This window comes from Acomys russatus, chromosome 11, assembly GCF_903995435.1.
Source record: "Acomys russatus chromosome 11, mAcoRus1.1, whole genome shotgun sequence".
Classification (NCBI taxonomy): domain Eukaryota; kingdom Metazoa; phylum Chordata; class Mammalia; order Rodentia; family Muridae; genus Acomys; species Acomys russatus.
The window spans coordinates 54,900,916-54,927,920 of NC_067147.1; the positions used below are offsets into that span (position 1 = coordinate 54,900,916).

At 53.3% G+C, this 27,005-nt stretch overlaps 3 protein-coding genes across 3 annotated transcripts in view; all 3 read right to left on the reverse strand.

The window, feature by feature from the left end:
• Window positions 1-247: 247 nt before the first annotated feature.
• Window positions 248-7,324, reverse strand: Gatd3 (glutamine amidotransferase class 1 domain containing 3). Its single transcript, XM_051153349.1, has 7 exons — window positions 7,190-7,324; window positions 6,964-7,016; window positions 5,979-6,092; window positions 4,595-4,714; window positions 2,018-2,110; window positions 1,008-1,164; window positions 248-376 (listed from the first exon to the last, which is right to left on the reverse strand). Exons 1-7 carry the CDS (start codon window positions 7,322-7,324, stop codon window positions 248-250), a joined length of 801 nt encoding a protein of 266 aa, XP_051009306.1.
• A 2,065-nt stretch (window positions 7,325-9,389) lies between these two features.
• Window positions 9,390-22,875, reverse strand: Pwp2 (PWP2 small subunit processome component). Its single transcript, XM_051153351.1, has 21 exons — window positions 22,813-22,875; window positions 21,845-21,957; window positions 20,747-20,841; window positions 20,429-20,528; window positions 20,170-20,313; window positions 19,327-19,462; window positions 18,862-19,091; window positions 18,000-18,143; window positions 17,586-17,656; window positions 16,927-17,063; window positions 16,394-16,542; window positions 16,011-16,158; window positions 15,598-15,748; window positions 14,723-14,903; window positions 14,024-14,171; window positions 13,186-13,294; window positions 12,560-12,625; window positions 11,484-11,702; window positions 11,219-11,369; window positions 11,029-11,103; window positions 9,390-9,569 (listed from the first exon to the last, which is right to left on the reverse strand). The coding sequence occupies exons 1-21, from the start codon at window positions 22,828-22,830 to the stop codon at window positions 9,395-9,397; spliced, it is 2,760 nt and encodes a 919-aa protein (XP_051009308.1). The 5' UTR covers window positions 22,831-22,875; the 3' UTR covers window positions 9,390-9,394.
• Window positions 22,876-25,836: 2,961 nt separating this feature from the next.
• The window catches only part of Trappc10 (trafficking protein particle complex subunit 10), a 55,617-nt gene continuing 54,448 nt past the window's right edge, over window positions 25,837-27,005 (reverse strand). The window contains exon 23 of the mRNA XM_051153352.1: window positions 25,837-26,376. Within this exon, the coding sequence (XP_051009309.1) occupies window positions 26,138-26,376 (239 nt within the window). The 3' untranslated portion in view covers window positions 25,837-26,137. The remainder of the gene's footprint in view (window positions 26,377-27,005) is intronic.

Sequence of the window (27,005 nt, forward strand, 5' to 3'; positions counted from 1 at the left end):
ACATACAGTCAGGCAAGCTGCCCCCATGAAGCTCCTGCTGTTACTTGAGGCCCATGGAGGGGCTCTGAGCTTCCTGCTGGTAGAAGGAGCTGGGGCACACTCAGGATGGACGGACGGAGGCAAAGCTCCTCGAGGCAGAAAGCATCGATGCTTCGAACAGAAAGGCAACTTCTGTGTCCTGGCTGGGTGGAGCCCATACAGGCTGAGCGCTCCACAGCAATGGAGGCCAAGTCTGGCCCAGGTGGCGTTATTTTCCTGTGAGTTCCAGCACTTTCTTCACCATGGCCCCAATCCCGTCATGGATGTGGTGGAGAGCGGTCTCACACATGAAGGCCGGGGTCGTGACCACCTTGTTTTTCTGGTCTACGTGAGCTTCGTGCGTAGACGTTAGGGAAAACTTAGCACCGGGCAGGACAGGTATCATATGGGAAAAGCCACACCCACCCTCAGTCTTGTAGGTCCTTGGCTGCTCTGTGACGTCACACTAATAAGATCGCACCTGCTGTACGGCTGCCACCCAATTAAGCAAGAGGAACTAGCTTCTGACTCACAGGAGGAAACAACTATGACCCGGGGTTGGAGCATACTGGTCCCACATGGGGGTGTAAGACTCACCCCAGCCAGCTCCAGCTGTGGAAACTGAGGGGGTCCCAAGCTAAGAGTCTTGTTCCCCTCTCTGGAGACCAGCAAGCAGGTCTTGCTGGCCCCAGAATCCTCCCTAGCCTTCACTCCTCATAGGCCACCTATCCTTGTGAGGACCAAGCATCCCAGCTATGTGGTCTGGGCCAAGCATCTCAATATGTATAGAAACACAGACCTTTCCACTAGCCTACCTGTGGCCTACCAAGCCAGCTGCACCACATGACATGGGCTGGCCCCGTCCTCTTGCCCAGGGGTCCCCTTGAAGTAAGACCAGCAGTTATAACTCCTACAGAGAGAGCTCTAGATGGTCGTATGAGTGGTAAACCCAGTGTGATACCACACTGACTGGCTGCCAGAAAGGATATGGTCACCCCCTTCACACAGTGCTTGGCACCCAGGGCTTTGATGGCTTCTGCAGTTCCAGCATAAGGCCACTTGCCGCCCTCCTCTTGCTCATGGCCCACGGTGACCTCGACACCTTTGATCACTTTGGCTGCGAGGACAGGAGCGATGCAGCATAAACTGAAAAGTCAAGAGAGCTGTGTTAGGGCAGGGTGCACACTGAGAGGGAGGATGAGGACAGTCGAGTCCCCAGACAGTGGGGCTTGGGATATGGGCCCCAGTTGTATGGCCCTGGGCAGTCAGTCAGGCCTTAGAACTTGAGCAGCCCTGGGTAAAGAGATGGCTAGGAAGGAAACCAAACTCTACACTGCCACCTGGCTGGCCACTGTCTAGGGCAGCGGCTCTCAAACCGTGGGTTGTGAGCCCTCTAGTGGTCAAATGATCCTTTCACAGGGTCACATATCAAATATTTATACCACGGCTCATTAACAGCAGCAAAATGACAGTTCATGTAGTAGTAACAAAATAACTTTATTTGTGGTCACAACATGATGAACTGTATTAAAGGTCACAGGATCAAAAGGTTGAGAACCACTGTTCCAGAGTGTCCAGTATGAGTCACCTCAGAGCGTAGAGAACAGCCCTGCATGACCCCTGACCTGGACCATCTCACCCTGAAAAGTGAGCTGCTCTGGCTGGGCATGGTGCCACAAGTAATAACCCCAGAAGTCAGGACACAGACGGATCTCTGTGAGTTCAAGGCCAGCCTAGTCTGTATAGCAAGTTCCAGGCCATAGTAAGAGTTAAAAACTATAACAGCAAGAGCTACCCTGACACACAGGAGGCAGGCAGCTGTGCCCAATGCTTCAGCTGAGCCGTGAGCTAGACTCACACGGCTGCCAATCCCACCTCCACGCATCCACCACACATGTTCCAGCAGCACTGGTGAAGCTGCCACACTACGAGCTGGCCGAGCCTGCCAGGAACTCCCACAAATCCCTGCCATCCTCTTGGACCCCAGAGCATCACCTACCCAATGGGCTTCCTGGCCCCATGGAATTCCTTCAGGACGCGTTCTACTTCCTTGTTAACCTTGCAGTCCTTCCCATCCACGGCGAACGTGCTCCTGCCATGAGAGGAGAGGCTTCCCTCAGTACTGTCCCCCACAACCCAAGTGGCCCACTGGACACCAGAGGAGTTGCCCACAGTGTGGCCACAGGCCAGGTGGACAGCCCGCTGTCACGCTGGATGTGTAATCTAGTTTGCTATTCAGGGTGGAAGGCAAGAGGTGGGTGGCCAGTCTGTGACTGCACTCTGCCATCAGAATCCAAGGGCAGCAAAACAGAAACAAAACCTTCGCACCCCAAAAATAGAGTTCTAGACAAAGAAACATATTAGCCTAAGAGTAGCAGCCCTTAGTCCATGGAAGGTGAATGAGATACCATGGACCGGTGTCTGCCTTTTCTTCCCAGGGGAGTGTGAAGGCCAAGGGCGGCGGAGCAGGTAGGAAGCTGCCTATCCTTAGAGACTGTACCCTGCCAGAGCCCAGCACTCTACACGTGTGTGAGTCCTTCCTGTCACAATGCAGCTTCTGGGTCTCCTGTGCTGTGGCCTGGGAGGTCTGGCACTGAGGGGTTCAGGTTTACCATCCGGTGTTAACGTTTGTCAGCCAATCTCACCAAATCCTTCCTTCCTTTAATATCTCTCTCTCTCTCTGTCTCACTGTTAAAAACAAGCAACAAGCAAACCTACAAGAAAGTTATCTGAGCCACCAGCACGACATGTAACAAGACTAACAGTGCCTTGGCCACCGCCACCATATGGAGTTTACACCACTGTTGAATGGTTCTCAACCCAGCTGCAAACCATAGACAAGTACATCAGGCAAAGCAAGAACACAGTGTTGGCAGCGATGAACTGCCCACACACTTGGGGCTTCTTTAGAAGACACACAAAGATGGCCACAGTGCCTGGTTGCACCTGGATTCCCGCTGTAAGCCTGACACTTTTCACACATCCCGACACGTGTGCACACATGAAGCCCATCACCTGTCATGCCACAGGCTAGTAAGCCAGCCACCCGCTACTTCATACATGCTAGGCCTCAGCCACCTACTGCCACACGTGCATGCTACATTCAGCAACAACCAACTAGCATGGCCATCTCATAGGTTCAACAGCAGCCTGTCAATGAGGGCCCACCATTCTTCTGTAAGGGGCAGAAAGAGTGAAGATGGTAGTTTCCCCAAAGGGCTAGTAGGCTTGGACGCAGGTACAGAGGCTCACAGACCCCTTAGGTGCCAAGGAGCCTCAACACCAAAAGCTTTACACGCTCCTGAGCCCACACCACTAAGTGACCAAGACAGCTGTGCTGGCAGACACGGCTTCTAGACAATCTTCCATTAGGCAGGGGCTGACAGGGAGAAGTGACAAGCATGCTGAGGGGTGGTGGCGCACGCCTTTAATCCCAGCACTTGGGAGGCAGAGGCAGGTGGATCGCTGTGAGTTCGAGGCCAGCCTGGTCTACAAAGTGAGTCTAGGACAGCCAAGGCTACACAGAGAAACCCTGTCTCAAAAAAAAAAAAAAAAAAAAAAAAAAGAAAAAAGAAAAAAGAAAGAAAGAAAAATGACAAGCATAACTCAGCCTTCCAAGAAACAGTGGCCTCAAGGAACAGGAAAATCCAGTGATACCATGCCCTGCTATGCTGTTGTAGGGATGGGCTGCATGGACCTCGGTGAGGGCTGCACTGCCAGACTCACTGGTTTCCGGACAGGGAGTGGGTAGGTTTTACCAAAGGGGCTGGCAGTGTGCAGAATCTGAGACTTGTAGGTCCCTAGAATCCTCTCACCAGCTGCAGGTGTTGCCTGGATATGCTACCTGGGCAGAATGTGGTCTCCACGTGTGTGCATGCTCAGAGGCTTCCCTGAATACTCGAGAAAGAAGCAACAGGAGGCATGAAAAGGACTCCAGCAGCTAAGAGATTGTGTCGCCTTGAGTTTATCTGCTACTTCCCACAGCAACGGCTCAAACAACAAAGAGCGAAGGGCCTTCCTCTGTCCTGTTGGCACGCGGTGTGAGAGGGTGTCTACTTACTGCTCTGTTGCTGGGAAGAGACACTATGAGCAAAGCAACTTGGATAAGGCGGCATTTTTATGGTTTCAGAGAGTTAGGCCATGGCACGAAGCATGGCAGCAGGCAGGCATGGCATTGGAACAGTAGCTGAAAGCTTGCAGCGGATCGGCAAGTTGAACGGAGGGAGGGAGAAGGGAGACAGACAGACAGACAGACAGATATACTGAGACTGATTGGACCTAGTGTAGACTTTTGAAACCTCAAGGTGACATATCTCCTCCAGCCAACACCATACCTCCAAATCCTTCCAAAACTGTTCCACCAAATAGGGACCAAGCATTCAAACAATTGAGCCGATGGGGCCATTCTCACTCATACCACCACAGAGGGGGAACAGCTCTGGGTGAGAACTGACACTTGCAAGGACAGGCAGAGTTTGCTGGGACCTGACTCTCATCACGGTAAGGTGCCCCCAGCCCACCCCTTATAAAAAAGCACGCATATGTGTGGTCTGGACCCCTACACTCAGACACGCACAGGTTTTTGGCAGCTCCAAAGCCTCCTGGGAAAATGGCGGCATCATGGTTGGCAGCACTGAGCTGGGCCAGGCTGGTGATCTTGCCTCGAGCAATCCTGGCTGACTCGGTCAAAACATTCCTGGAAAGAGCAGGAGACAAAGGATGAGTGTGCGAGCAGGGCCAGGCCCCAGGCGGCACTGGGGACTCATCCTGACCGTGGCTCACAGCCTGAAGTGAGCATGCGCACATGTGGAGACCGCATATTTCCCAGGCAGCACATCTGGGCAACACCTGGAGACAGTGAGAGGATTCTAGGCACCTACAAATACAATGAGCCTCGCAGACTGGCCTCAGGATCAACACCAGGCTACCAGGAATCATGGGCTAGCAGGAATTCGAGGCCCACTAAGTGGCCACAGCAGCAGAATCCAGTGCTCCACACCAGGGAGGGGAAGTCACTTTTCAAGATGCCCGAAGCCACCTGAACATCAGCCATAGATGCAATCTCATATAGACTTGTACAAGAGAGGGGAGGGGCAGATTCAAGGGCCAGCCCCCTCTTCCCCGCCCCCACCCCCCCAGACAGAGAAAGAAATGGTAGAGACCCCAACAGACAGTCCTTGACAGATGCAACTATAGTTCCTCTCCTTAACCCTTTCAGTCTCAGCTCCCAGGATGCAGCCTTTAGGGCCACCCTGCAACCGGGCCTCAGATAAAAGATGCAGTTGTGCTGGGCATGGGGTCATACGCCTTTGATCCCAGTACTTTGAAGGAAGAGGCAAGTGAATCTCTATGAGTTCAAGGCCAGCCTGCTCTACACAGTGAGTTCCAGGCCTGGTAGGACCCCAAAGATTCTGTCTCAAAAAACCAAAAACCTCAGGAAGTGGTGGTACACACCTTTTATCCCAGCCCTCAGGAGGCAGAGGCTGGTGGATCTCTGAGTTTGAGGTCAGCCTGGTCTACACAGTGAGTTCCAGGACAGCTAGGAACTCTGTTTGGAAAAAACAACAAAAAACAAACAAGGCCGCGCAGTGGTGGCATGCCTTTAATCCCAGCACTCAGGAGGCAGAGGCAGTTGGATTGCTGCGAGTATGAGGCCAGCCTGGTCTACAAAGCGAGTCCAGGACAGCCAAGGCTACACAGAGAGACCCTGTCTCAAAAAACCAAACAAACAAACAAACAGAAATGTAGCTTCAAGTAAACAAAGGGAGCATAGTATCACAGAAGTAACTAGCGAGAGCAGACCATGTCCAAAGAAAGGACAACAGTGCTACTGCCATTCCTTGGCAGTACAGTTCCAGAACAGCTGGATGGCAGCTGCTTGATTGCATAATCAGGAAGGGCTACACTACAGGAGCCGCCCATGGGAACAGGGACCCTGCAGGGTCCCTTCCCACCCCTACCTGCTCTCGCTCTCAGAAGGCTGCCCCTTGGTGTGGTCAATCACATGCATCTGAGTGACATCAGGAGCAAAGATCTGGACCTCAGCCCCGCCTCGGCTCAGGTGCACCAGGATCCTGTATGGAGAGAACCCACAAGGATGTCACTTCCAAATGCGTCCTCCAGACTCATGTCAAGGCAGCTGGACTTTCAGTAAGTGCTATGGGGGGAGGGGGAGATATTCCTAGTTTACAGGACGCCTTGCTGCTTTTAGGAAGCCACAGCTGGCTCCAACCTACCACTTACAGACCTCTGAGAGGTGATAGTGGAACCAGAGCTCATAGGCAAGTGTGTCAAGTGGTCCCTGCAATTCCTTTTATTGATGGGTGAGCAGCGGTGGCTGACTCTGCAGGCGATGCATTTTGGGTCTATTGATGGACCCAGGCTGCTCCCAGGAGCACTGCTTTCACCAAGGATGCAGATGGCATCTTTTTTTTTTTTTTTTTTTTTTTTTTTAAAGTAGATATTTATTTATTTATTATACAGTGTTCTGCCTGCATGTACGCTTGCGTGACAGAAGAGGGAACCAGATCTCATTATAGATGGTTGTGAGCCACTATGTGGTTGCTGGGAATTGAGCTCAGCACCTTTGGAAGAGCAGTCAGTGCTCTTACCCTCTGAGCCATCCCTCCAGCCTCCAGATGGTATCTTTTATGTCTTGGCTGTGCTGATTTTGGCTTTGAACTTCTCATAATGTGAACCCATTTTATTTGGTTACACTTATGCCATTTCTGCCTCTTGGGGGTGGGGGTGGGGTGGGGGAATCGAGACAGGGTTTCTTCTCTGTGTAGCCTTGGCTGGCCTAGCCTCGCTTTGTAGACAAGGCTAGCCTAGGATTCACAGAGCTCTGTCTCTGCTGGGACTACAGGTGTTCTCCAACGCGCCAGGCTGACCACTTTTGCCTTTTAAACCAACAGAGTGCTTACATTACAGACGTTGAGGACTTACGCTGAGGCCTCGTGGATCTCGGTCCCGTCATAGACTCCGCAGCCCGACAGCACCTGCAGGAAGAGAGGCGCTGACGAAGGCGAGAAGTACAATACGAAATTACCAAGGGGAAAAGGGAGTCTGAACCCCCGCAGGGGCCGACCTTGGGCGAACAGCTTGGTCGAGCCTAGAAGCGAGGAACGAGCTATGAGAGGGACTCGGCTTGGGAATCCGGCCCTGCACTCACCAATGCCACCCTGGCCCCGGGCCGCGGTGCGGAGCCGTGAAGGGCTGAGCGCTGGGAGGGAAGCCGGTGGCTTCCCGAAATCGGTAAGAGCGCAGAAGCCAGTCTCGGCGCCACCAGAGCCCTGACCGCGGCCATAGCGAAGGGCAGAGGTCGGTATCAGGAAAGCGGCGGCGTACAGAACCCCGTTGCTGTGTGTGCGCAGGCGATGTCCCTACTGGCCAATGGAAGAGCGCGCAGCCCGCCCGCTAGTGCGTGGGACCGCGCCTGCGCAGTGATCGGCGGAGTTTGGGAACCACGGCGGAACCAGCGGATAGGTGGGGCCCCAGTTCAGGACACGCCCCTCTGGCCCGCACCTGCCCAATGACTGGCCGAATGCGGGACACACCCCTTCCCAGTTTGAGAGGACCAGGGCAAGCATGCGCAGTAGTAGTTGCCAGGTTAGCGCTGCCCTACAGGCTTTCCATGGCTGGGCCTAACCTGCCTAGTTAGTGCTTGAAAGGGCTCTTCTAGGCGAAGGCCATCCCGACTGCCTACTGAAGCTCCAGCCTATGCAGTCACTAAAAATGCCAGTAAACTACGTGTAGTTCTCCCAAATACTGGGGTCCCAGCAAGCAACTCGCTCTCACAGGACAATTATAGCTGCACCTGCTCTGGGTTCCCCTGTAGCCTAACTGGCCAAGGTTTTGCCCCGCTTAACTTTTCACTTTTTAACACGATGTGGTGGCTGTCGTTACATTTGCTTACTGGGACAATAACCAGAAAGCTCACAAGGTTTTACTGCCTCTCCCTTGCCACTGTGAAAGCTGTCAAAGGTGTCCTGGCTTCTCTGAGCTCCTGATGCTGACCATGGCATTCCAGAAATCAGCTGCTGGGTGTTTCCATCTTAAGATGGCATTTAGGAGACACATGATGGGGAGAGGCCTGAGGTGCACCGTGTCGTCGTAGAAGGCAGGGAGCATAGGAGCGGGTATTGGGAGCCAGGGCACGATCCAGTTTCAGCTGACACCAGGAGTCAGTGCATACCTACTCACTGGAGTGTCCGGCAATTTGTGACTGGCTATCCACAGAGGTGGAAATGGGCATGGTGACTGTGAGCCCTGTTCCTGGTATAACTAAACATGTGAGAGATGGGTGATGGCTTAAGTGTGGCTCAGTACTACTTGCCTGCAATTCCCCCAGGCTGTCAGGTCTGCATTAAGCACCACATACAGACAAAATGGTAAGGCTTCGTAAAATTGTATTCGCCACTGCAGATTTGAACCACAATATGGCACCACAACAAGCGAGGGCCTGTCTGGGAGGCCAGGGTCCTGGTGACACCAGGCTAAGCTCTGTGTCTCTCCATATCTGTATTCAAGCCTGAGTGGATTCCAGGTGACAAGGACAATATCAGGTCATGGTGTTCCCTGAGTGTGATGATGCTGTGACAGCAATGGCTCTCAGTATGCCAGGTGTCACACAGATCCACTCCTGTAGCCTGGATGGACAGAAGCTGATGGGCAGTTATCAGCATGAAGAGTTGGTGCCTGTGGCCCACTTCACTGGTGAGTGACACCCTGGGCCTGGCCAACCACATGCACAGGAAGTATAGGTAAAGCACCATCTGGCATGGCGGGACTGTCCCCTCTCCACATAACTTGTACATATTGGCAAAGATCTGTACAAGCTTCCCTGGCCAGCCTTTCCGGATCAGCCCAGCACACGCTGCCTCTTGTCTACATGTGGATGACCGGGTCACAGGTCATCTGCTCTCATCTACTGGAAGACAATGTCTCACCCAGGACACATTACTAACATTAGAAACTCAAAGTTGAGAAGCAAAGTCCTCACATTAAAAAAAAAAAAAAAAGTTCATCTTTCAACTCCAAGTTCAGTCTTAGAAGTCCGTATTAAAAATATAAATAGCTGATAAGAAGTCTGCAAGTCCACACTTGTGAAACTGCCCATTTCTCAGAAAGTCTATGTGCAGGATCACCCACAGTGCCAGCAATCTGGGCCTATGGCACACATGTGCCCATTGTATCCATCCTGGTCCTGGACCCGGAAGGCTGGCTTGCTGCCTCATGGTGGCATATGCAGTCTCACAGGAAGAGTCCCCGCTGCAGGGTCTTGGGGCCTCTAGCATCTCCTCCTTCCTGGGCCCAGGGTCCCAGTGGTTCCTTCTTCAATCAGCCAGTCAGGCTGTGAGGTGCTGGGTCCTAAGTCCTACACCAGCATCTCCTCCTCTTCTCCGTCTGCAGCTCCCCCGAGTAGGTGCAGACTGTCCTCATCAGACGCGTCTGTGTCCTCCTCCTTGTCTGAAGGCTCCAGGGTGCGCTTCACGCCCCGCTGTTTGGAAACTGCCAGGACATACTGGATGTTGTAGCGGTTCCAGTCACAGCTGGGGACAGAGGACATTAGGTCAGCACAAGCATCCCCCCCCCCCCCCCCCCGGCCGCAATCAGCAAGACTGGATGCAACTGCTCCCAAAAATTATCTCCTTCTCTCTCAGGCTGACTCAGTTCCTGTTCCACCCAGTGTAGTGCAGCATCTGGACTGTTCTCCTCGCTGGCCCTTCCATACAGCCATCTACAGAGCCAGGGGGCTGAGTCTCCATATTCACAGGACAAAGGGGAAACCTCAGACCTTATCTCCCACAGCCGCGGGTGAAGGCACAACCCAGTAGACAGGAACAGATGCATCCTGTACCTCTACCATGGCTATCTATACATGGTTGCCTCACAGACCTACACAAAGCCAGTCATGCAGCGCCTTGGCCACCAAACCAGACCATAAGCAAGTCTCAGAGAAGGAGATGGAGAGCCAAAGCCAAAAGTTCTCTCTCTCTCAGTTTGTTTTTTGAGACAGGGTTTCTCTGAGTAGCCTTGGCTGTCCTGGACTTTGTAGACCAGGCTGGCCTTGAACTCAGTGATCTGCCTGCCTCTGCCTCCCTGACTGCTGGGATTACAGGCGCGCCTCCACACCCAGCAAGAGTGCTCTCTCGTGGAGATGCGGAGTGATGGATGCACCAGCCAGGGAAAAGCTAGGCAACATGCACCACCTAAGCAGCCCCACGCCTTAGCACAGCCATCTTCAACACCAGTCTGTCTTCCTGCAGCAGGGCAGGACTCTAGGGAAGAAAGGGCACGAGAAGGAAGGGCTTGCTCTAGACACGGAGAAGCTTTATAAAGATCATCAGGAGGACTATGGGGACCCCAGTGCCCAGGTGTCAGCCTCTCTCAGGGACCCTTTATGGAGAGACTAGCAGGAAAGGATGTTCTAAACCTGGCCAGGGCACGTGGTAACTGCTTTGTGATAGATCAGCTGGGAACATGTGATACACAGGCCACCAAAAACTACCTGGACGAGGAGGCTTAAGGATGCACATTGGGTCATTCCAGCTAGCGCTGTCCCAGGCACTGTAGTTATACTCTGCCATTGCTGCCACACCAGGGGAAGCCCTGAACACAGTGGCCAGATCCCAGAAATCTAGCCTACCTGACCCCAAGACCTGTGGCCACCTCTTACTGCCCACGGGAGCGACGTAGGAGTCCAAGCCACGCTGCCTGGTCCTATAACTGCCAAGTGTCCATGCGCAGGGCGAAGGGCTCTTACTATGCCCCAGGCATGTGCCACCTCCCCCTGTCCAACTGTGGCAAGAGTTCATGGTGTCCTCATTAGAGTCAGTCACACCCAGAGGTGACGATAACACCCAGATGAACTCGGTTCACCCAGCAGATGGCAGAACCTGCACCTCTGAGACTGGAATATTCTGTCCCCAAACCAGCCACCACGGCGAGCAACCATGACCAGAACCAGCCACATGAGCCCTACCCTGCCCACCAGCCCAAGGCACATACAGCTTGGAAATGTCATCCAGATGCCGCTGGAGGCCCTTCTGAAGAAACTGGACCACAGGCAGCAACTGTCCCGCCCTGGAAAAGGAGCCACCATGAGTGTGTGCACATATAGAGAAAGCTCTGTGGCTATGACCATGTGGCTGGGTTACTCAGCCCACAGGTTACGAGCAAGGGGGAACCCACTCTATACCTGGACTTCAGCCGCTGTCCATGTGACATAAGTAACTTCTGTGTCCACAGAAGATAGAATTCAAGGTGTCTAGATACTTCAAAGGAGGCAGCCAAGAACTCAAGCACTTTCTCCACATACAGCTCAGGAAGGGAAGCGCTGACAACGTCAACTGCAAGAAGAAAAAGAGGCACGCTCAGTTTGTACGGAAGCTACCAGGAAGAGCGGAGTGGAGACACCTGCAGCTCTCTGCATTAACAGACCGGGGCTGGTGCTCCTGGCTTACTTTCATTCTGTGGCACAGCCTCCAGGACCTCCTGTGCCAGTTTTCTCTCATTGAGCCGGAAGGCCATGAGGATGGCCCGGGTAAAGTCCCTCTGCCGTAGCGCCTCACGGATCCGCCCGGGGGTCACACTGGTGTCCAGCTCAAACGGGTCAAAGAGCATCTGGGCATCCAGGGAGAAGATGAGAAGCCCCTCTGTGCTGGTGGCCGCCCAACAGCGCCCTGTGGAGCAAGCAGCAAAACGGCTTCCTCAAAACTCGAAAGCCCATTTATCCCTCACTTCAGAGCAAGTATCAACAGGCTGCTGACAGATACTTTTCAGGGCTACGGCTGCCCCAACAGAACACAGACACTCATTTTCTCTGGCTATTTCAGGAGTCAGTGGGCTTTCCAGAACAGGGGAGGAGGGGCGGCATACATATAGCCTTGATGGCTGGCCATACAGTTTGTGCCACAGATGCTCAAGGTACCCACATCCAGGGTGCAGCCACACACTGGGCATAATAAACGGTACCTCTATCTCAGAAAAACCAAAGCTACAAAACTCTGTGACAGGACAGATGAGCTAGACCTGTGCCTCAGGCTGTGTTTTTTGGACAGCTGGTCTACCTCTCACAGTGGGAAGTGGGATGTAGGGGTGATCATCTCCAAATGTGTCTGGTACAGGATGACGACACAGCATACCTCACCCTGTCCTCTCCACTAGTGCTGCAGAGCGCTGGTTCAGGTCTAGGCAGACTCTTGAACACACTGAGGGATAGACGCAGGACAGGAAAGGCACTAGCAACAGCTGAGGTACTGAGAGTCGGCGTCCTAGGAAGGGCACCTCAACTCCCCCCCACCTCCCCACCCCCTAAGAGCAGGGCCCAGAGGCTGCAACTAAAGCTCAACATGGTGGATATGGAATGTCACAGCCTTACACCTCAAGAGCCAGGGCAAACATGTGGCCAGTCATTTCCTACTCACAGGCCAGCAATGCCCAGAGTCGCCAGCAGCTCTGCACTGCCCTTACCCCTGGGAACAAAGGCCCTGATGCCTATCAGCATCAGCACCGGCTAATGAGGGCTACCCAGGCTCACCAGTGGGAGAGAAGCGCAGAGAAGTCACCCTGATTTCAGGCTTGAAGTGTCTAGAACTCATATCACCTGGTGAGGAAAAACAATTGTACTTAGCTGACTGAGCACCCTGAGGCCAGCCCTCAGGTACACTGTGCTGCCCCAGGGTGGGCACAGGGACCCACAAAGAACAGTGTTCCCAGAGTTCAGGAGGAGAGCAGCCCTTCCAACCCCCTGCCAGGAGCTCGAGAACTCAGTCACAAGCACTGTGGCCTCATAGAGCTGGGCATCAGTGCAAAGGCCTGAAGTGTGAGCTCCGGGGCTCATCCGCTGCCTAGCTGACGGCTCTTCTGGCTCAGAGGTCTCTGCCCAGCCCAGGTAGGTCTGGCTGGTCCAGGCAAAAAACCTTCATAAATTTAGGCATGCCAGCCTTTGGAGTCATGTTTACTGGGGCGGTCCACCTGAGTCCTGGGCCGTCCCTAGCACTGAGCCTCTGGAGCAAACACATGTTCCTCCCATCTGAAGCAGCCCAGGCACTCCAGGTTCCAGCAAAATGTCATGATGCAGGAACAGCCAGACACCTCATTGCGAGGGAGCAGCAGTGCTGCCAACCAAAGTGGGTGGTGGGCAGAGCAGGGCCCTCTGCTCACCTTTCCTTACACCTGGCAAGGGAATCGCGACCCCATTCTCTTCCCCGGCGTCTTGATCAATGAGTGCCAAGTTGCCAAACTCTGTCATCTTTCTTCGGTTCAGGAATTCCTAGAACAGTAGAAGCTGCCATCACCTCGCTGTTGCCCACATCACCAACCGTGCCTTAACAAGGACCTGACATGTGGACCCTACCCGGAGAACCTTCCCTCAGAGCCTGCCACTCCTGTGGGGAAGAGGGCACTGTAAGGACCTACGTGTATTGGCAATGTAGAGCATGGAGCTGTCTCCCACAAAGAGTCCCCCCACACACAACACACACACACGCACGTGCGCGCACACACACACACACACACACACACACACACACACACACACACACACACGGCGCAGCTACAGGCATGCTCAGAGGTCGCACTCATTCCTGAGGCAAACTGAGCTTGAGGAGGGCTTAGGCCACAGACTGAAGACAAACACCTTAGGGGTAGTGAGGACACACAGCCTTGTAATACTGGGGCTCAACAGAGGGACAGGGAGAGGCAGAAAGTTGTGCCTGGCCAAAACCTGCCTTGTTCTCTTTGTTCCTTCCAGAGCTCTGAAGGAGCCATATATAAACCTGCCAATTATACCAAAAGCTCCTTCCTCCAAGCAACCTAAGCAGGGAATTATCAGTCCCAAAGGTGGGGAAGACGGTGGGCCCTGGGGGCGGGGCCTCTTCTGGATAGTCAAGCTAGTATGGTCTGCCTGCTTTGCCATAGCCACAGTCTATGGGCTGACATCTTGGCCCAGTCAAGGCCCGTGGAGCCAAAGCACCTTCTAAAGGCCCGCGCCACCGCTTACCTCCATGGCGTCCAGGGAGAGGTTGCAGGAAAGCTCAAACCTCTTCACCAGGATCTGCTCCCGGACGTGGTAAAGGCACACGAACTTGGACAAGCCCCCCGCCAGGATGTTCTGTCCGTCCGCAGAGTAACACAGGGTGGTGAAGGCCCTGGGTGGAAGACACGGACTCTGAAGCACCAAGGACTTTGACACGTGGGCTCAAAAGCCCCCGGGAGCAGGTAGGGACCACGGTGACACCCAGGGCCTGGCAGACACTTCTCATACTAGGGTTGCTCAAGGTTCTCAGCCAACCTCAGCAAAGCAGGCAGATGTGTGACCCCCAAAACTACACCTACCCATGCCTTTCCTCTCTTAGAGGGCACTACCTGAAAGGCCCACCCCTGCCAGCCCAGAATCAGTCCAGAACTACATAGTTCCAGTTGGGAAGCCCATGTGCTGTCAGCCTTAGCTTTTCTGTGGGGCCCGCCACACACCAGGTTGCTGGCACATGTTAAACTCAGCAAATTCACAGCACCTCCTCGTTGGGTACCATGCAGGCTTGTATGGACCTTAGAAAACCCTCTTTCCAATAGAGGCTCGGGTCCCATCTACCTCCCACTAGGGACCAGGCAGTCTCAGACACATTTAACAAACAGGCTGGCAGAGGGCTTTGAGCCCATGCTGTCTGCGCCCCACTCCTGCCGGGGAGCTGACACTCACTTGCCCTTCGCCGAATGTTTGGCTGTGATCTTGTCCAGTTCCCTCCTGCCTGTCTTGAGGTCGTGCCTGCCCTCAATGGAGCCCATCTGTACAGCATTCTCAGGGTCCCAGAAGGTGATCTGGCAATTCAACGTGGCCACAGCCAGCTCTGCACCATCAGGCCGAAAAGCTACAGCCAGGGCTAGAGAGAGACCATCATCAGGCCCAGGAGACTGGAGAACACCAAGGTGTACAGGGAGCAGCACCAACCCCGGAAGCAAGAGTGCTGTACAGCCCAGGCAGGAATAAACCAGCACCACTGGTGACGCACAGGGGCTTGGGGCTACCTAGACACAAAGGCCAGGTCGCAGGTGAGTCACAACAAAGATTATCCAGAGGCAGCACAAGGTGACAGCCTCAGGGCTGCAGTGTGCTTATCCTGCAGGTGACAGGAGCTAAGGCCAGATTTGGAGCAAGAGGGGCACACAGGTCTCCCTGCAGAACAGCCTGTTCCTGGCACTCTCATGGACTCAGCAGCTTAGCTCAAAGGCAGCTCTGGAAGGCAACAGGGAGCAATGACAGAAGCCTCAGGGCTCCCAGCCTGATGTGGCTGGACAGTGGACTAAATGACCAGTTCTCTCTGCTCAGGCCATGAACTTTGGGGGCTGCTGAGTTGCTGGGTCTTGGGGGTGGTGGTGGGGTGCGGTGGGGTGGGGTAGGAGTGGGGTGGGCGTGGGGTGTCTAGCACCATTCTCACCTCCAACTGAGCTCACTGTCTAACACACAAGGATCAAGGATCAAGGAGACACAGACACACAAGAGAAGACCAAGGCTGGACGGTGACAGAACAGCAGCTCTTGCCGTGGTTCCTGTCTGCACACCCCAGCACAGCTCACCATCAGAGGTCATAGCCAAGGTCTCTTTGGTTCTCCAACTGTCGAACATGTCCCACAAGCGCACGGTCTTATCCCAAGAGGCACTGGCCAGGATGGACTTCATTGGGTTAAAGCAAAGGCCACTGATGGGCCCCTCGTGGCCAGAGAGAACCTGGAGAGGCAGAGGGTCAGAGGCTCATGTGGGGAAGGCAGGAGCACCAACGCAGGCTGTAACCAGGGAGTGCGGGAAGCACCAGAGGCCAGGCTGAACCCTCCGTTAACTGCTGTTACACGGAGTTCTCAGTCTGCTCTGCACCGCGGGCCCACACTCCCAGCCACTGCACTGGGTTTCCAAGGTAGAAGGCAGGGATAGCCTTGCCCACCTACCACCTAGCACCTTACGGACGGGGCCTAGGGGGCCAGATTGCTCTTACATCAAGAAGTCTGCCTGTCTGCATGGACCACACAAAGATCTCAAAGGAGTCCTGCGCTCCTGCAGAGACGATTTCTCCACTTGAGTCAACAGCCACACAGGAGAACTGTGTGGGGCGTGGAGAAGTGAAGGTGCGGAAATTCCGGTACCTGAACAAGAGTAAGGTCAAGGTGGACTCAGCACACACCTGAACCTCTTTCTTCCCCCCTAAGACTGAGTTTCTCTGTGTAGCCCTGGCTAACCTCAAACTCAGAAGTCTGCCTGCCTCTGTTTCCCCGAGTACTGGCATTATAGGCCCACTATGATTGGCTCAAACACCGGCACCTCTTGGATGTTCTGTCTACACAGGAACTGGAGCCTTAGGACTTGGAGGTGGGAACTCACCTGTGAAGGTCAAATGCTCTCACAGTGCCATCCAAGGAGGAAGTGACAATAACATGGCCAGTGGTGGTGAACGTTACACCAGTGACCCCGCTGGAATGCTCCGTAAAAGTGACAAAGCAGAAGCCACTAAGGGTGTTCCACACCTTGACCTATAGTGGGAACACATGGAAGCCGTGAATACAGCCACCCCAGACCCTGTCCATGACGCCTTGCACACGTGTGTAGTGGCTAAACCAGGTAATGCCTGGAGAGACCACCTGCCCCCCACAGCTCCTGTCACCTCTGGGTGGAGATGGGGAGCGTGGGAGAGTGACAGTGGGAGTTTTAACCAAGGGTGAATGTGGCCTGAGGTAGACCCAGAGAGCGCTATAACTCTTGCAGAAACAGGAACACCTGGACCCTTTCCATTCAAAGTTCACTAAATGGCTGAAGTCCTTTAGGGGCCCATTGGGGCTGTTAACCTGAGAAATTGAGGCCAAACCTCCATCCACCTGGCCTACCCACAGCTCAGCCCAGGGACGCCAAGTGCCCACCTTGCCATCATCCCCACCGGTGACGATATACTGGCCATCGGGGGAGTAGGCCAGTGACACCATGCTGTTGAAATGCCCCTGTTGCTTGAGCACGTAGGATTCACTCTGCCATTCCCACACCAGCAGCTGGCCCAGGCCTGTGGGTACAGGAAATCATGGGACAGGGTGCCCCCAACATCTCCCGCAATGAGTCAGCCACGGCTAGACTCATCTTGAGCACTCACTAAAGCACAGGCCTAAGGCAGCCCAGGGCACGGGCAATGGCCCCAGCACCTGGAGCCCTGAAGGAGGCTGGACTGGGGCAGAGGCCATGTTCAGGGTTAGAGACAGGGATGTGGGGACCTGCTGCAGGCCAATCCCAAAGGGCCACTGGAGGCTGAAATGTATGGGGAGCTGAGCCTCAAAAGATCAGCTATCTGTGACCTCCAGTGAATCTCCTGCCACACACACCATCTAGAGGCCTGTGCTTCTGCTCAGAACGGGCTATGGGAAGCCCCTTTCCCCAGGGAAGCTGGCTTCTACTACAGAAGGCACAGTGTGGCCCTCTGGGGCTTCACGAGGTCACTGTGAGGGCTTCAGCAGGCTCTTTGTCCCAAGGCTAGACTTCAGGTCAGCTTTTGGATGGAAGCTCCCCTTCTAGGCTGGGCAGGGAGACCAACCTGAACAGCCAAAGGCGATCCAGTCCCCAGAGCTGTTGATGGCAACCGTCGCAACCCTCTGATCGGAGATGCTGAACAGACAAGAGCACAGGGAGGGCAGGGTGAACAGGGGCGGCCATCCCGCCCACCGCTGCACCCCTCTTCCCTCCTGTGAGAGCCCAGGTCCCTATACGCTGGCACCCGCCTGCAGTCCCTGGAGGGATCAAGCACTTTAACACTCCCTGTGTTCCTAAGATGAAGAATGGAATGAAAAGACCAAGGATAGAAAGAGGAGCCCCGTCCCTCCTACCGGGATGGACACCTATGGCTGACGTGTAGGGCACAGAGGTTGGCGGGAAGCTGGCCTACAGACACATTCGCCCTGGATGGACGTCACTGCACACACACAGAAGCACCCCAGTCAGCTAGACTCACCTCAGGGAGTGGATGAGGTTGAACTCCGGGAGCTCATGCAGATGGAAGATTCCAGAAGCAAAACCCGTGACCAAGAGATGGATCTTTTTATGATAAGCAGCGGCCGTCAGGTTGTTAAAGTCTCCTTCTTTATTCAGGAAGTACCTGGATTAACAGAGCACAGGGGAGAACACGGGGTGGGGTCTCCACTCTCACCCAGCTTGGGCCAGGGGCACACAGGGAGCAAGGTGCAGCTGCCAGGCCTACTGCTCCCTCCTAGCTTGCCTGCCTTCTGCAGTGGGTCCTATCTGCACATGAAGGTGGCCAAGCACACTCTATCCTGGCCTGTGTCCTGACTCTGTCTGCGACACCCTGAGGCTTCCCAGGGACTTTAAGTCCACCCAGATCTTCTCTTTCACCTCTGCCCGACAAAGTAGAGTTCTTTCCCATCCCTCACACTGTCCTCCTCCAGTCTAGCTGCCATAGTGGCCTCCCTCCTAGCTCCTGTCCTCTTCTACCCAGGACAGTGGCTCCCATCCAAAGCCGGGCATCTTCAAAACAGAGCTGACTGTGGGCACTATTCCTTTGCCCAGAGCCCCACCACACTGCCAGGGCCGCCCAACATGTCCCTCCACACCTCTCAAATGGAAACCTGGTGATATGCTCCCAGGGCCAAGGCGAGAGCCCAGCACACAGTGAGTGCCAAATAAGTGAAGACTGAAACAGTCCCAACAGGGCAGGCTGTGGTGAGGCATGGCTACTCACAGCTATTGCTTCTGCTCTCAGGGGTCCATGGCCAGCCTCTGTATACAAAAAAAGAGTCCCCAAGAGTCCCTAGTTCAGGAGGAGAATACACTCAGGACACTGAGCCTTGGGGACCTACTTGGCCAGTCGCGAGTACTTCACTTTCCCGACCCTCTCCTGCTCGGCTGGCATGGCCTTCCCGCGGATGGTGGTGTCTTGGCTCCCCTCTTCTTCATCCTCCTCTTCTTCTTCCTTGTCCCTCTGAAGGATGTCTGCTTTCCAGCCTCTAGGTGCCTTTAGCCTCAAGCCCTCAGGGGGTGTGTCACACTGCCACACACACAGGGCTCCATCTTGACTGAGCGAGTACAGCTGCAAGAGAAGCAAGCACCTGGGCTAGAAACGGGCCACTCACCTGATGCCCGGGCCCTTGTATCAGGTGCCCCTTCCAGTTTGGCATTTGGAGTCCAGCTCCACCAAGCCAGCCCCTCCCCCCCTACTCCCTGTGCAGTGGCCAGGGCTAGTCCTAAGAGACCTTCAAGCAGCCCAGAGGCGGCCTCACAGAGGCACAGACTGACAGGCTAAGAACTGTAGGCAAAGGACGTACATCCAGGCTGTTGGACTCAAAGAAGCAGGCCACAATGGCGTCCTTGTGTCCGCTGAGGGCATAGTAGATGAGGTTGTCCCAGCGCTCAGCTCCGAACACCCAGGTAGACATGTCTTTGCTTCCAACCACAAAGCACCTGGAACAGAGACACTTGCTTGGGGCTCATGACAGTGCTGCTACTGCTGTGGCCATCACAGCCTCCCTCTGAATGAACTGAGAGACCACTGAGGTCCTCGGGGGGTGGGGGTGGGGTGGGGGTGGAGCTTAGAGGACAAGTCAGCCTATGACTGTGGGTCTTTCTGGGTATGGGAGCTGACTCCTTCCATCCTCGCTGCGGCCTGAGACTCCAATGCAAGTCACTCTAGTAAAAATACACAGTCAGATGCATGGGACGGGCTCGCTGCTGAGTGAAGGCAGCATGCTATGGCAGGGCACTGACAATGCAGTTTCAGCTCTGTGCTTGCTGGACCGTGGCCAGGGTGCAGGAACAAGAGAGGTCCTATGACCGCCACCAACCTCTCCCCTAAGGACAGTTAGATAGTGCATGAAGTGGGACCCAGGCCTCAGCAGCAGCTCCCACATAGCATAGCTGGCTTGGATGTTCTTGACAAACTCAACGGGAACTCTTATTTCTTACAAAGATTCTATTAGGAGGTTTCGAGTAGTGGGCAGGAGAAGGAAGGACATTATAGAGCTCGCTTAGAGCCAGAGTGCAGGCTTGCTGTTGGAGGCTGCACCAAACCACAAGAAGAGCTCATGGTACATTTTAAAATGTAGCCACAGCTATGGGAAGGAGACCGCATTCTCCGGGGGGAGATGACCCAGGGTGTCCCCCAGCCTCACTTGGAGTCATCTGTCCAGTCGATGCACGTGGTCTCATCATAGGGCCCAAAGTAGGTTTTGTCCAGAACAAATGCGTTGAATTCCCGCTTCTTTCCAGGGGCATGGTACATTTGAGCAATGTTGCCCTTCGTAACAACAAATTTTCTGCAGAAGGAACAGGGTCACAGGTGAAACAGGGGGACCAACAACAGCTGGCCCGAGACCGGTGCCCTGTATCCTTCACGGGGTGGCATCCGTGGCAGCACCCAGATGCTCTTACCTGCCATCAGGGGAGAAGGAGACGCTGTGCACCGAACCCTTGAAGTGAAAGTGGTGTAGCACCGACCTGCAGACCAAGCTGACTAGCAGAGCATCACCCCCTGCAAGAGGCCCGAGTGAGACTGTGGCTGCCTGACCCCACACACGGCACACTTGTCTCATGTGCACCATGGAAATGCAGGAAGGTGCATGTCTACACTGGGACATGGACTGCCTGCCCCTACGCTGTCAAGTTAAGCTGGACCCTAGGCATGTCCTTGTCACACAGCACACAGGATGCAGGGCCACCCCAGCACCTGCCCACAGGGAGTTCAAATACCTTCATCAACGACGATTGCAAGGCGACCATCTGGAGACAGGCCCACACACTTGATGTTGTACTTAGTGGCCAGAGGTAATGTATCGGATCTGTTGCTGAGAACACACACACACACACACAAAGACCCAGGGCACAGTTGGTCTCGTGCACCCAGACAAGGAAACAGGGCTGGACTTAGGCTAGCAGCTAGCTCTCCTGCTGTCGGGCCCCTTCTACTAGACTTCATTCCCTACCCTTGCAGGTTGGCTTGGCATTGACCCTTTGGAGTCTAGCAAGAGAACAGAAGCACGCTTGCAAAAGCTGTACGTTCTTAAAGAAATGGGAAAGTGGACAGAAAGGAAGAAGAAGAAGAAGGAGGAGGAGGAGGAGGAGGAGGAGGAGGAGGAGGAGGAGAAGCAGCAGCAGCAGCAGCAGCAGCAGCAGCAAGGTTTGACCGGGCTGGGGCTTATAAAGCTCCTGAGATATTGTTTACCCGACTGGACCCTGTAATGCCCCTCCCCCTAGCATCACCAGCGGGCAGAGGAGGCTTCAGTGCTGCCCCACCCTACAGAATCTGAAATAGAGGCCCAGGGCTAGCCAACTGACTGAAGCAACAGGAGAGAGGGTACAGTGACCAGAGAGATGGAGGGTCTTATTGCTGAGCCAGCGGGTCGGCCCACAGCTGCTCATAGTCCAGGCAGGGCTTGAGTCATCCTCAGACAAGAAAGGAGTAGTCCATTTGCTGGGACTCACCCACCGGACACCCAGATGCCAAGCTGCCCGTTCTGGGTGTGACCTCTGCAGGGAAGCCAGGAACCTTCCGGGCTATTGAGGGAGGGTCTAGGGCAGCCTGAGATAACCCTCCCACCTGCCACTCCTCCACAGAAGAGGTAGGGTCCCTTGCCAGGCAATAGCCAAAATGCACATGACTTTTCCTTTCCCTTTAAGAATAATGCTGGTATCCTAGATACCAGAATGAAAAACGGGGATCCTAGCAGGCAACTCTACCATGACCAGTGACACTCTAAACCCAATAGTCCCACAAGCCACAAAACTGGACGGCTAGCCTTCATGTGCAGGCTATATTTGTCGCTGTCAACATTGCTCCTCCATACTTACTTCTTAAGGTCAAACACTGTGATTCTATTTCCCACAGGGCTGATAACAGAATTCCCATCGCATGTGAAATTTAAGTTTCCGCACCGATACACGGTACCCAACAAATTCGAGAACTGCCAAGAAAATGCATCAGTCTTAACACAAAGAAGACAGTGTAAACTCCTTAAAATGGTGACAGGAGTCATCTGCCCAGAGCTGGGTAAGTACTTGACCTATAGAAAGATACAACTTAATTTTCAGGAGCCCATGGTTCCCACAAAGGGTAAGAAACTCCCAAGACAGGAGGCATTTGCCACATTCTAAGAGACGCTGCCTTGGTGACTAGGGCACTCCAAGAGGTGCTCACCACACCACACAGTGCTATCTACCTATCAGTGCCCCCGTTTATACATCCAATGATTAAATCAAGCATCACCATCTAGCAGGCAACAGCTCAGTGCAGACGCCTGTACCTTGCGTTCTATGTCCACACAGAAATGACACATAGGCAATAAAACCAATGTCTAAACACAGCAAAGCCCAGCAGTGAAGTCAGGCAGCTGCTTAACAGGGATTTCCTGAGCTGAAACCTAAGGCAGGAGTCAGCCTGGGCTGTAGGCGGACAGCCATGCGACGAGATAACACCAGGCAGAGCTTGGCTCTAACCAGCCCGAGGCATGCTGCCGAGATTACTCCAAGGACTGGCGGCCCTGTTAGGGGGAGCTGTATGTGGCTAGAGATTTGTGTTAAGGGCCTTTCAGCAGCCACTGCTGTATTTTCTGACAAGATGAGTGAGGACAGGGCTAGGTAGAGACCTAGTCTGGAGGGAGCCAGGGCTTCAGTGTGACCGGGAAAGGAGCAATAGATTGCGAAGGGCCGATCCACTAATGCTTCCCACAGGCTGCCGAAGTGCCAAAGACCTAGGTCTCTCCCTCGTCCTCGGAACCTTTCCTCGCCATCCCACTGCCTCTGCCCGGCCCGCCGCTCACCCGGTAAGCGAATTTCATCCTGCTGCCACACGTGCGGCGTCTTGCCCGCACCACTTCCGGAATCCGAACTACCTCCGGCGCGCAAACGCGCACTTCCGGGGCGGGGCAGCGAGCACAGCATCTGGTAAAGCCCCGCCCTCTCTGCGCCACCATCAAGGCACTACGCAGGCGCTGTGCGGCTGTGAACTGGCTAGTGGCGACCGCGGGACTGTGGAGAGCAGAGGTGCGGTCTGGGTCACGCTGTGCAGCTGCTGCTGGCTCCTGAGCAAGAGCTGTGAAAGCGAGCAAATCAACGCACACGCGACTGTAACCGTGCCATCGCAAAAGAACCAAGTTCAAACGGCGTTTCTTCTTAAAATGTGTAGTTTTAGAATTTTAATGCTTACACTTTAAACAATCTTAGTACAGCGACTTTACTCTGACATTACAGAATACTGTGAAAATGGAACCAAGGTCTGCAGTGTCAAAGTCAGCAGTCACCTTTCCTAGACCCAGTCCCAGAGAACAGCTGCCAGCTGTCTTACAGAGAAAGGGCGTCTTCATGAGAAATAAAAATTTAATGTAATGTAGGGCTTATTTTAGGTTTAAGGGAAACACATTGTTCAGCCCCGTTCATAATAAGTGGCACGGGCTGGAGCGATGGCTCAGAGGTTAAGAGCACTGACTGCTCTCCCAGAGGTCCTGAGTTCAATTCCCAGCAACCACATGGTGGCTGACAACCATCTACAATGTGATCGGATGCCCTCTTCTGGCTTGTAGATGTACATGCAGACTGAGCACTGTATACATAAAAATAAATAAATCTTTAAAAAAAAAAAAAAGTGGCACAACTTTGCATTTTTAGATAAAACCTGGCATGTTTAATTTCAGTTTAAAATTAAACTTTCTTTTAAATGCTAAAGAAAAAGCCAAGAGAAGCCTTGTTATCTCCTCTTCATGGGATTTCTACTCTTGTGTGAAACTAAGAGGCACCCACTCCTGGCTGCACAATGAGGCTGTAGGCTGGAGTCATTACATACAATTCTCACATTACAGTCAGAAGTTACAATTCTTCCAATCACAGGAGAGCCTATGAAATTCTCAACAATTAAAACTGCCTTTCTTTTCCTGCTGCTGGGTCCACGTGTGCTACCAGCTGTCTGCCAACACTGGTGCACTTCACAATGTCTCACACCTGCGGCATCTTCACCAAACTACACATACCCTGACAACAAAACCCAGCGACAGTCTCCTAGCTCCTCTACAAATAGAAGAAACAAGGATGACTCTTCATGACGCCTCTATCTTGAAAACAAACACATGTACTTTCTGGGTGGCTAGAGAAGGGGGGGGGGTGGAATTCCTTGACAGATTTGTTTTCATCCTATTTCCAGATGACAGAACTACCATAAACGGTTTAGATTTCCCCTTTGGTTTATTCTAAATATATGTAATTAGAAAACCTCAGAGAACTCAGAAATATGAAAATCTAAGGAGTAGCTAACTCCGAATTAGACTCCACTCTCTAAAGGGAGCAGTACAGCACAGTGGAGGGAGGCTAGCAGTGCCAGGTGGAAGCTTGTCTGGCAGGATCAAGTCTCAAAGACTTCCTACGTGAACATCTGCAGGGCAACTGTTAAGTTGGACAGCAAACAGATTTCTGAGGGCTGTAAACATTCAGTAAGTATGAAGTTCTAATTTGCATAGCTAGCTTGCCCAAGTTTATTAGTTTTAAATTGCACATAAAATAAGTTTCCTAAATGTTTCAATTAGTGTATATTATTAATTTATTTGTTTTTAGACAGGGTTTCTCTGTGTAGCCTTGGCTGTCCTGGCCTTGCTTTGTAGACCAGGCTGACCTTGGGCTCACAGATCCGCCTGCCTCTGCCTCCCGAGTGCTGGGATCAAAGGTGTACCTGCCCGGTCCATGTTTCTTTATGGATTACTCCAGCTCCTGCCAATGAAAAGGATTTAAGGGGGAAATCACACCATCCTTTCTGAGTTAAAAGCAGATAAGACTGAATACTGAAATGCTGGCTTGGCTCTCCTGGCTGCTGCCTGTGCCCCTCATGTCTGCCCGAGCGCAGCCCCTGGGCATCAGCACGACTGAAGGGGCTCCTTCCTCTTCCAGCTCTCTCTCTCGGGCTCCACTCACGTAAGCCACACCAATGAAGCCAGAGCACTCTTATGTGTACAAAAATACATCACTTCGGAGGACTGAGAATGTTTAATACATACAGCATGTATTTACAAGCTATGACTTCCACACTAGTAAAAACAAACACACATTTATTTTGTCCTTGATTTTTGGTGCAACTTATACACAAACATTACATCAGTTAGTCTGTACTCTTAAAAATAATAAATCAACAATATGTACAATCAAATTTACAACCAAAAGTAAATGAACCCGTTGGTGCGGCATGACTGCAACCCAGTGGCCCAGCGGGGGCTTCTCCTGGCCCTGAGTCCTTTACGACTGACCAGAGCACAAGAGAGGCCCCTCTCATCTTCACTCCAGATGGAGCATCTTCAGTTCCAAGACTTAAGGTGCAAAAGATGTCGATTATACAGCTACAATACATGAGCAGACTTTAGAGTGAGAGAAAACATTTCACTCCCACATCCGACAATTATAATAAATATAGATTTAATTCCAAGTGCATATGATATTCAATCAATATTAGGGAGAATCAGGGGTCCAGAACTTTTACCTAAGCCTTCTCCACACCATACTTCCCTGTGTTCTGGTCATCCCCAGTACCTCTCATGTGGCTTCTACAGATGGACCTTGTGATCTGCCGGGCATCCCAAGGCACAGAAGGAGTAACGTTTCTTCCCACCCCACCCCCTGCCCCCAAAAGGTGTTACTATAAAACCATAACTAGGGAGTCTGGAGTGTAGGACACTGTTCCATCCCTCAGGAGGCCCACAAGTCACCCAGGGACCGGGCTGTGTGAGCAGAAGGGCACACAGTGCCATAAGACTGTAGAGTCTGCTGACGGTCCACCTGAAAGAAAGAGAATGGCGCCTGGTACGGGGAGCCACCAGGAGAAAGGCTGTGGGAGGAGACCAGTCTCGTGGGGAGGGTATGATGAGTTAGGGAAACCAGCACGGGGACAGGGTCAGGGATGAAAAAAAGAAAACAAATTCTGTGTCATAGACAACATGAGGTGACGCTCTACTCCGCCGAGCAGCTGAAGGACACTGTTCTCTGCTGTGTCTGTAGCTAGGCAGGACTGCCAGAGTCTGGTTAGAGCTAGTGTGTTACCACAGACCACAATCCAGCCACAATCCCTAAAGTGCACTCATGGCCACTCTGTGGCTCCACTGGCCCATGGCTGGGTCAGGTAACACTGACTTCCAGGACATGGTCGTCTTGACTGGGAATGACCAGGATCTGCATGCCAGTGCTGGAGTTGAAGACCTGGCCTGTGGGCAGTGCCTGGAGCCGGGGCATGGGCAAGCCTTTGTGTTCGCTGCTGGAGGCTGAGTGTGTGCTGCCTCTGCTCCGCACGCTGCTGCAGTCCAGCTGGTCGTCCAGGTGCTTGTCCACGGACAGGCTGTCGTTTTCTATCCAGCTGTCTGTGGAACACAGGAAGTCAGATCAAGGCACCACACAGTGAGCCTGGCGAGGGGGAAGCCAATCTGGGCTGTCGTGTGGATGCAGAAAGAGTCGCCCAAGTGTCAGACTATTACAGAATGACTGTGGGCTTTAAAACTAGAAGAACAAACTAGGTTTGGGGTGTTATTTTCTACTGGCCACGAAAATATGTCTTAACTTTTCAATGTGTACTGAAGCTAAAGTCTATTCAAATACAGAATTTACCACGGATCCTAAGTGGGCTCTGCCTACAGCTTTCACATTACGTTCAGTAGAAACCACACTTGGGAATTAACACTGTGGTTTGGTCCCAGAAAGATGCCAGGTAGTGCAGAAACTGCGGTGCCCCAGTCAGTTCTCCCCTGAGGCCTGGGGAAACAGCAGGCCAGCACTAAGTACACTGTGCAGCCCACAGTTTGGGGAGTTTGTGCTGTGTTTTAAACCCCTCACATCTACATCTGTACTTTTAAGCTAATGGTTCCGCACAAGTGAGGGGGTGAGGCTATGCTCGGATGCTCAGGGGGTCTGGACAGTGAGTGGCTAACTTGCAGAACTTCCAACATGGGATGGGTTGTCAGGACGTGACCCACTTTATACTTATGTAAGGTGG

What these genes read in the sequence shown, in the direction of transcription:
- Gatd3 (XM_051153349.1), bottom strand. Translation starts at nt 7,324, where the DNA reads ATGGCCGCGGTCAGGGCTCTGGTGGCGCCGAGACTGGCTTCTGCGCTC. An exon ending in CCGGGGCCAGGGTGGCATTG is followed by an intron (nt 7,017 to 7,189) that starts GTGAGTGCAGGG and finishes CTCTTCCTGCAG; the next exon opens with GTGCTGTCGGGCTGCGGAGT. An exon ending in GAGATCCACGAGGCCTCAGC is followed by an intron (nt 6,093 to 6,963) that starts GTAAGTCCTCAA and finishes CTCTCCATACAG; the next exon opens with GATCCTGGTGCACCTGAGCC.
- Pwp2 (XM_051153351.1), bottom strand. An exon ending in TCCTTCTCCCCTGATGGCAG is followed by an intron (nt 20,314 to 20,428) that starts GTAAGAGCATCT and finishes TTCCTTCTGCAG; the next exon opens with AAAATTTGTTGTTACGAAGG. An exon ending in GACTGGACAGATGACTCCAA is followed by an intron (nt 19,463 to 20,169) that starts GTGAGGCTGGGG and finishes TCTCTGTTCCAG; the next exon opens with GTGCTTTGTGGTTGGAAGCA.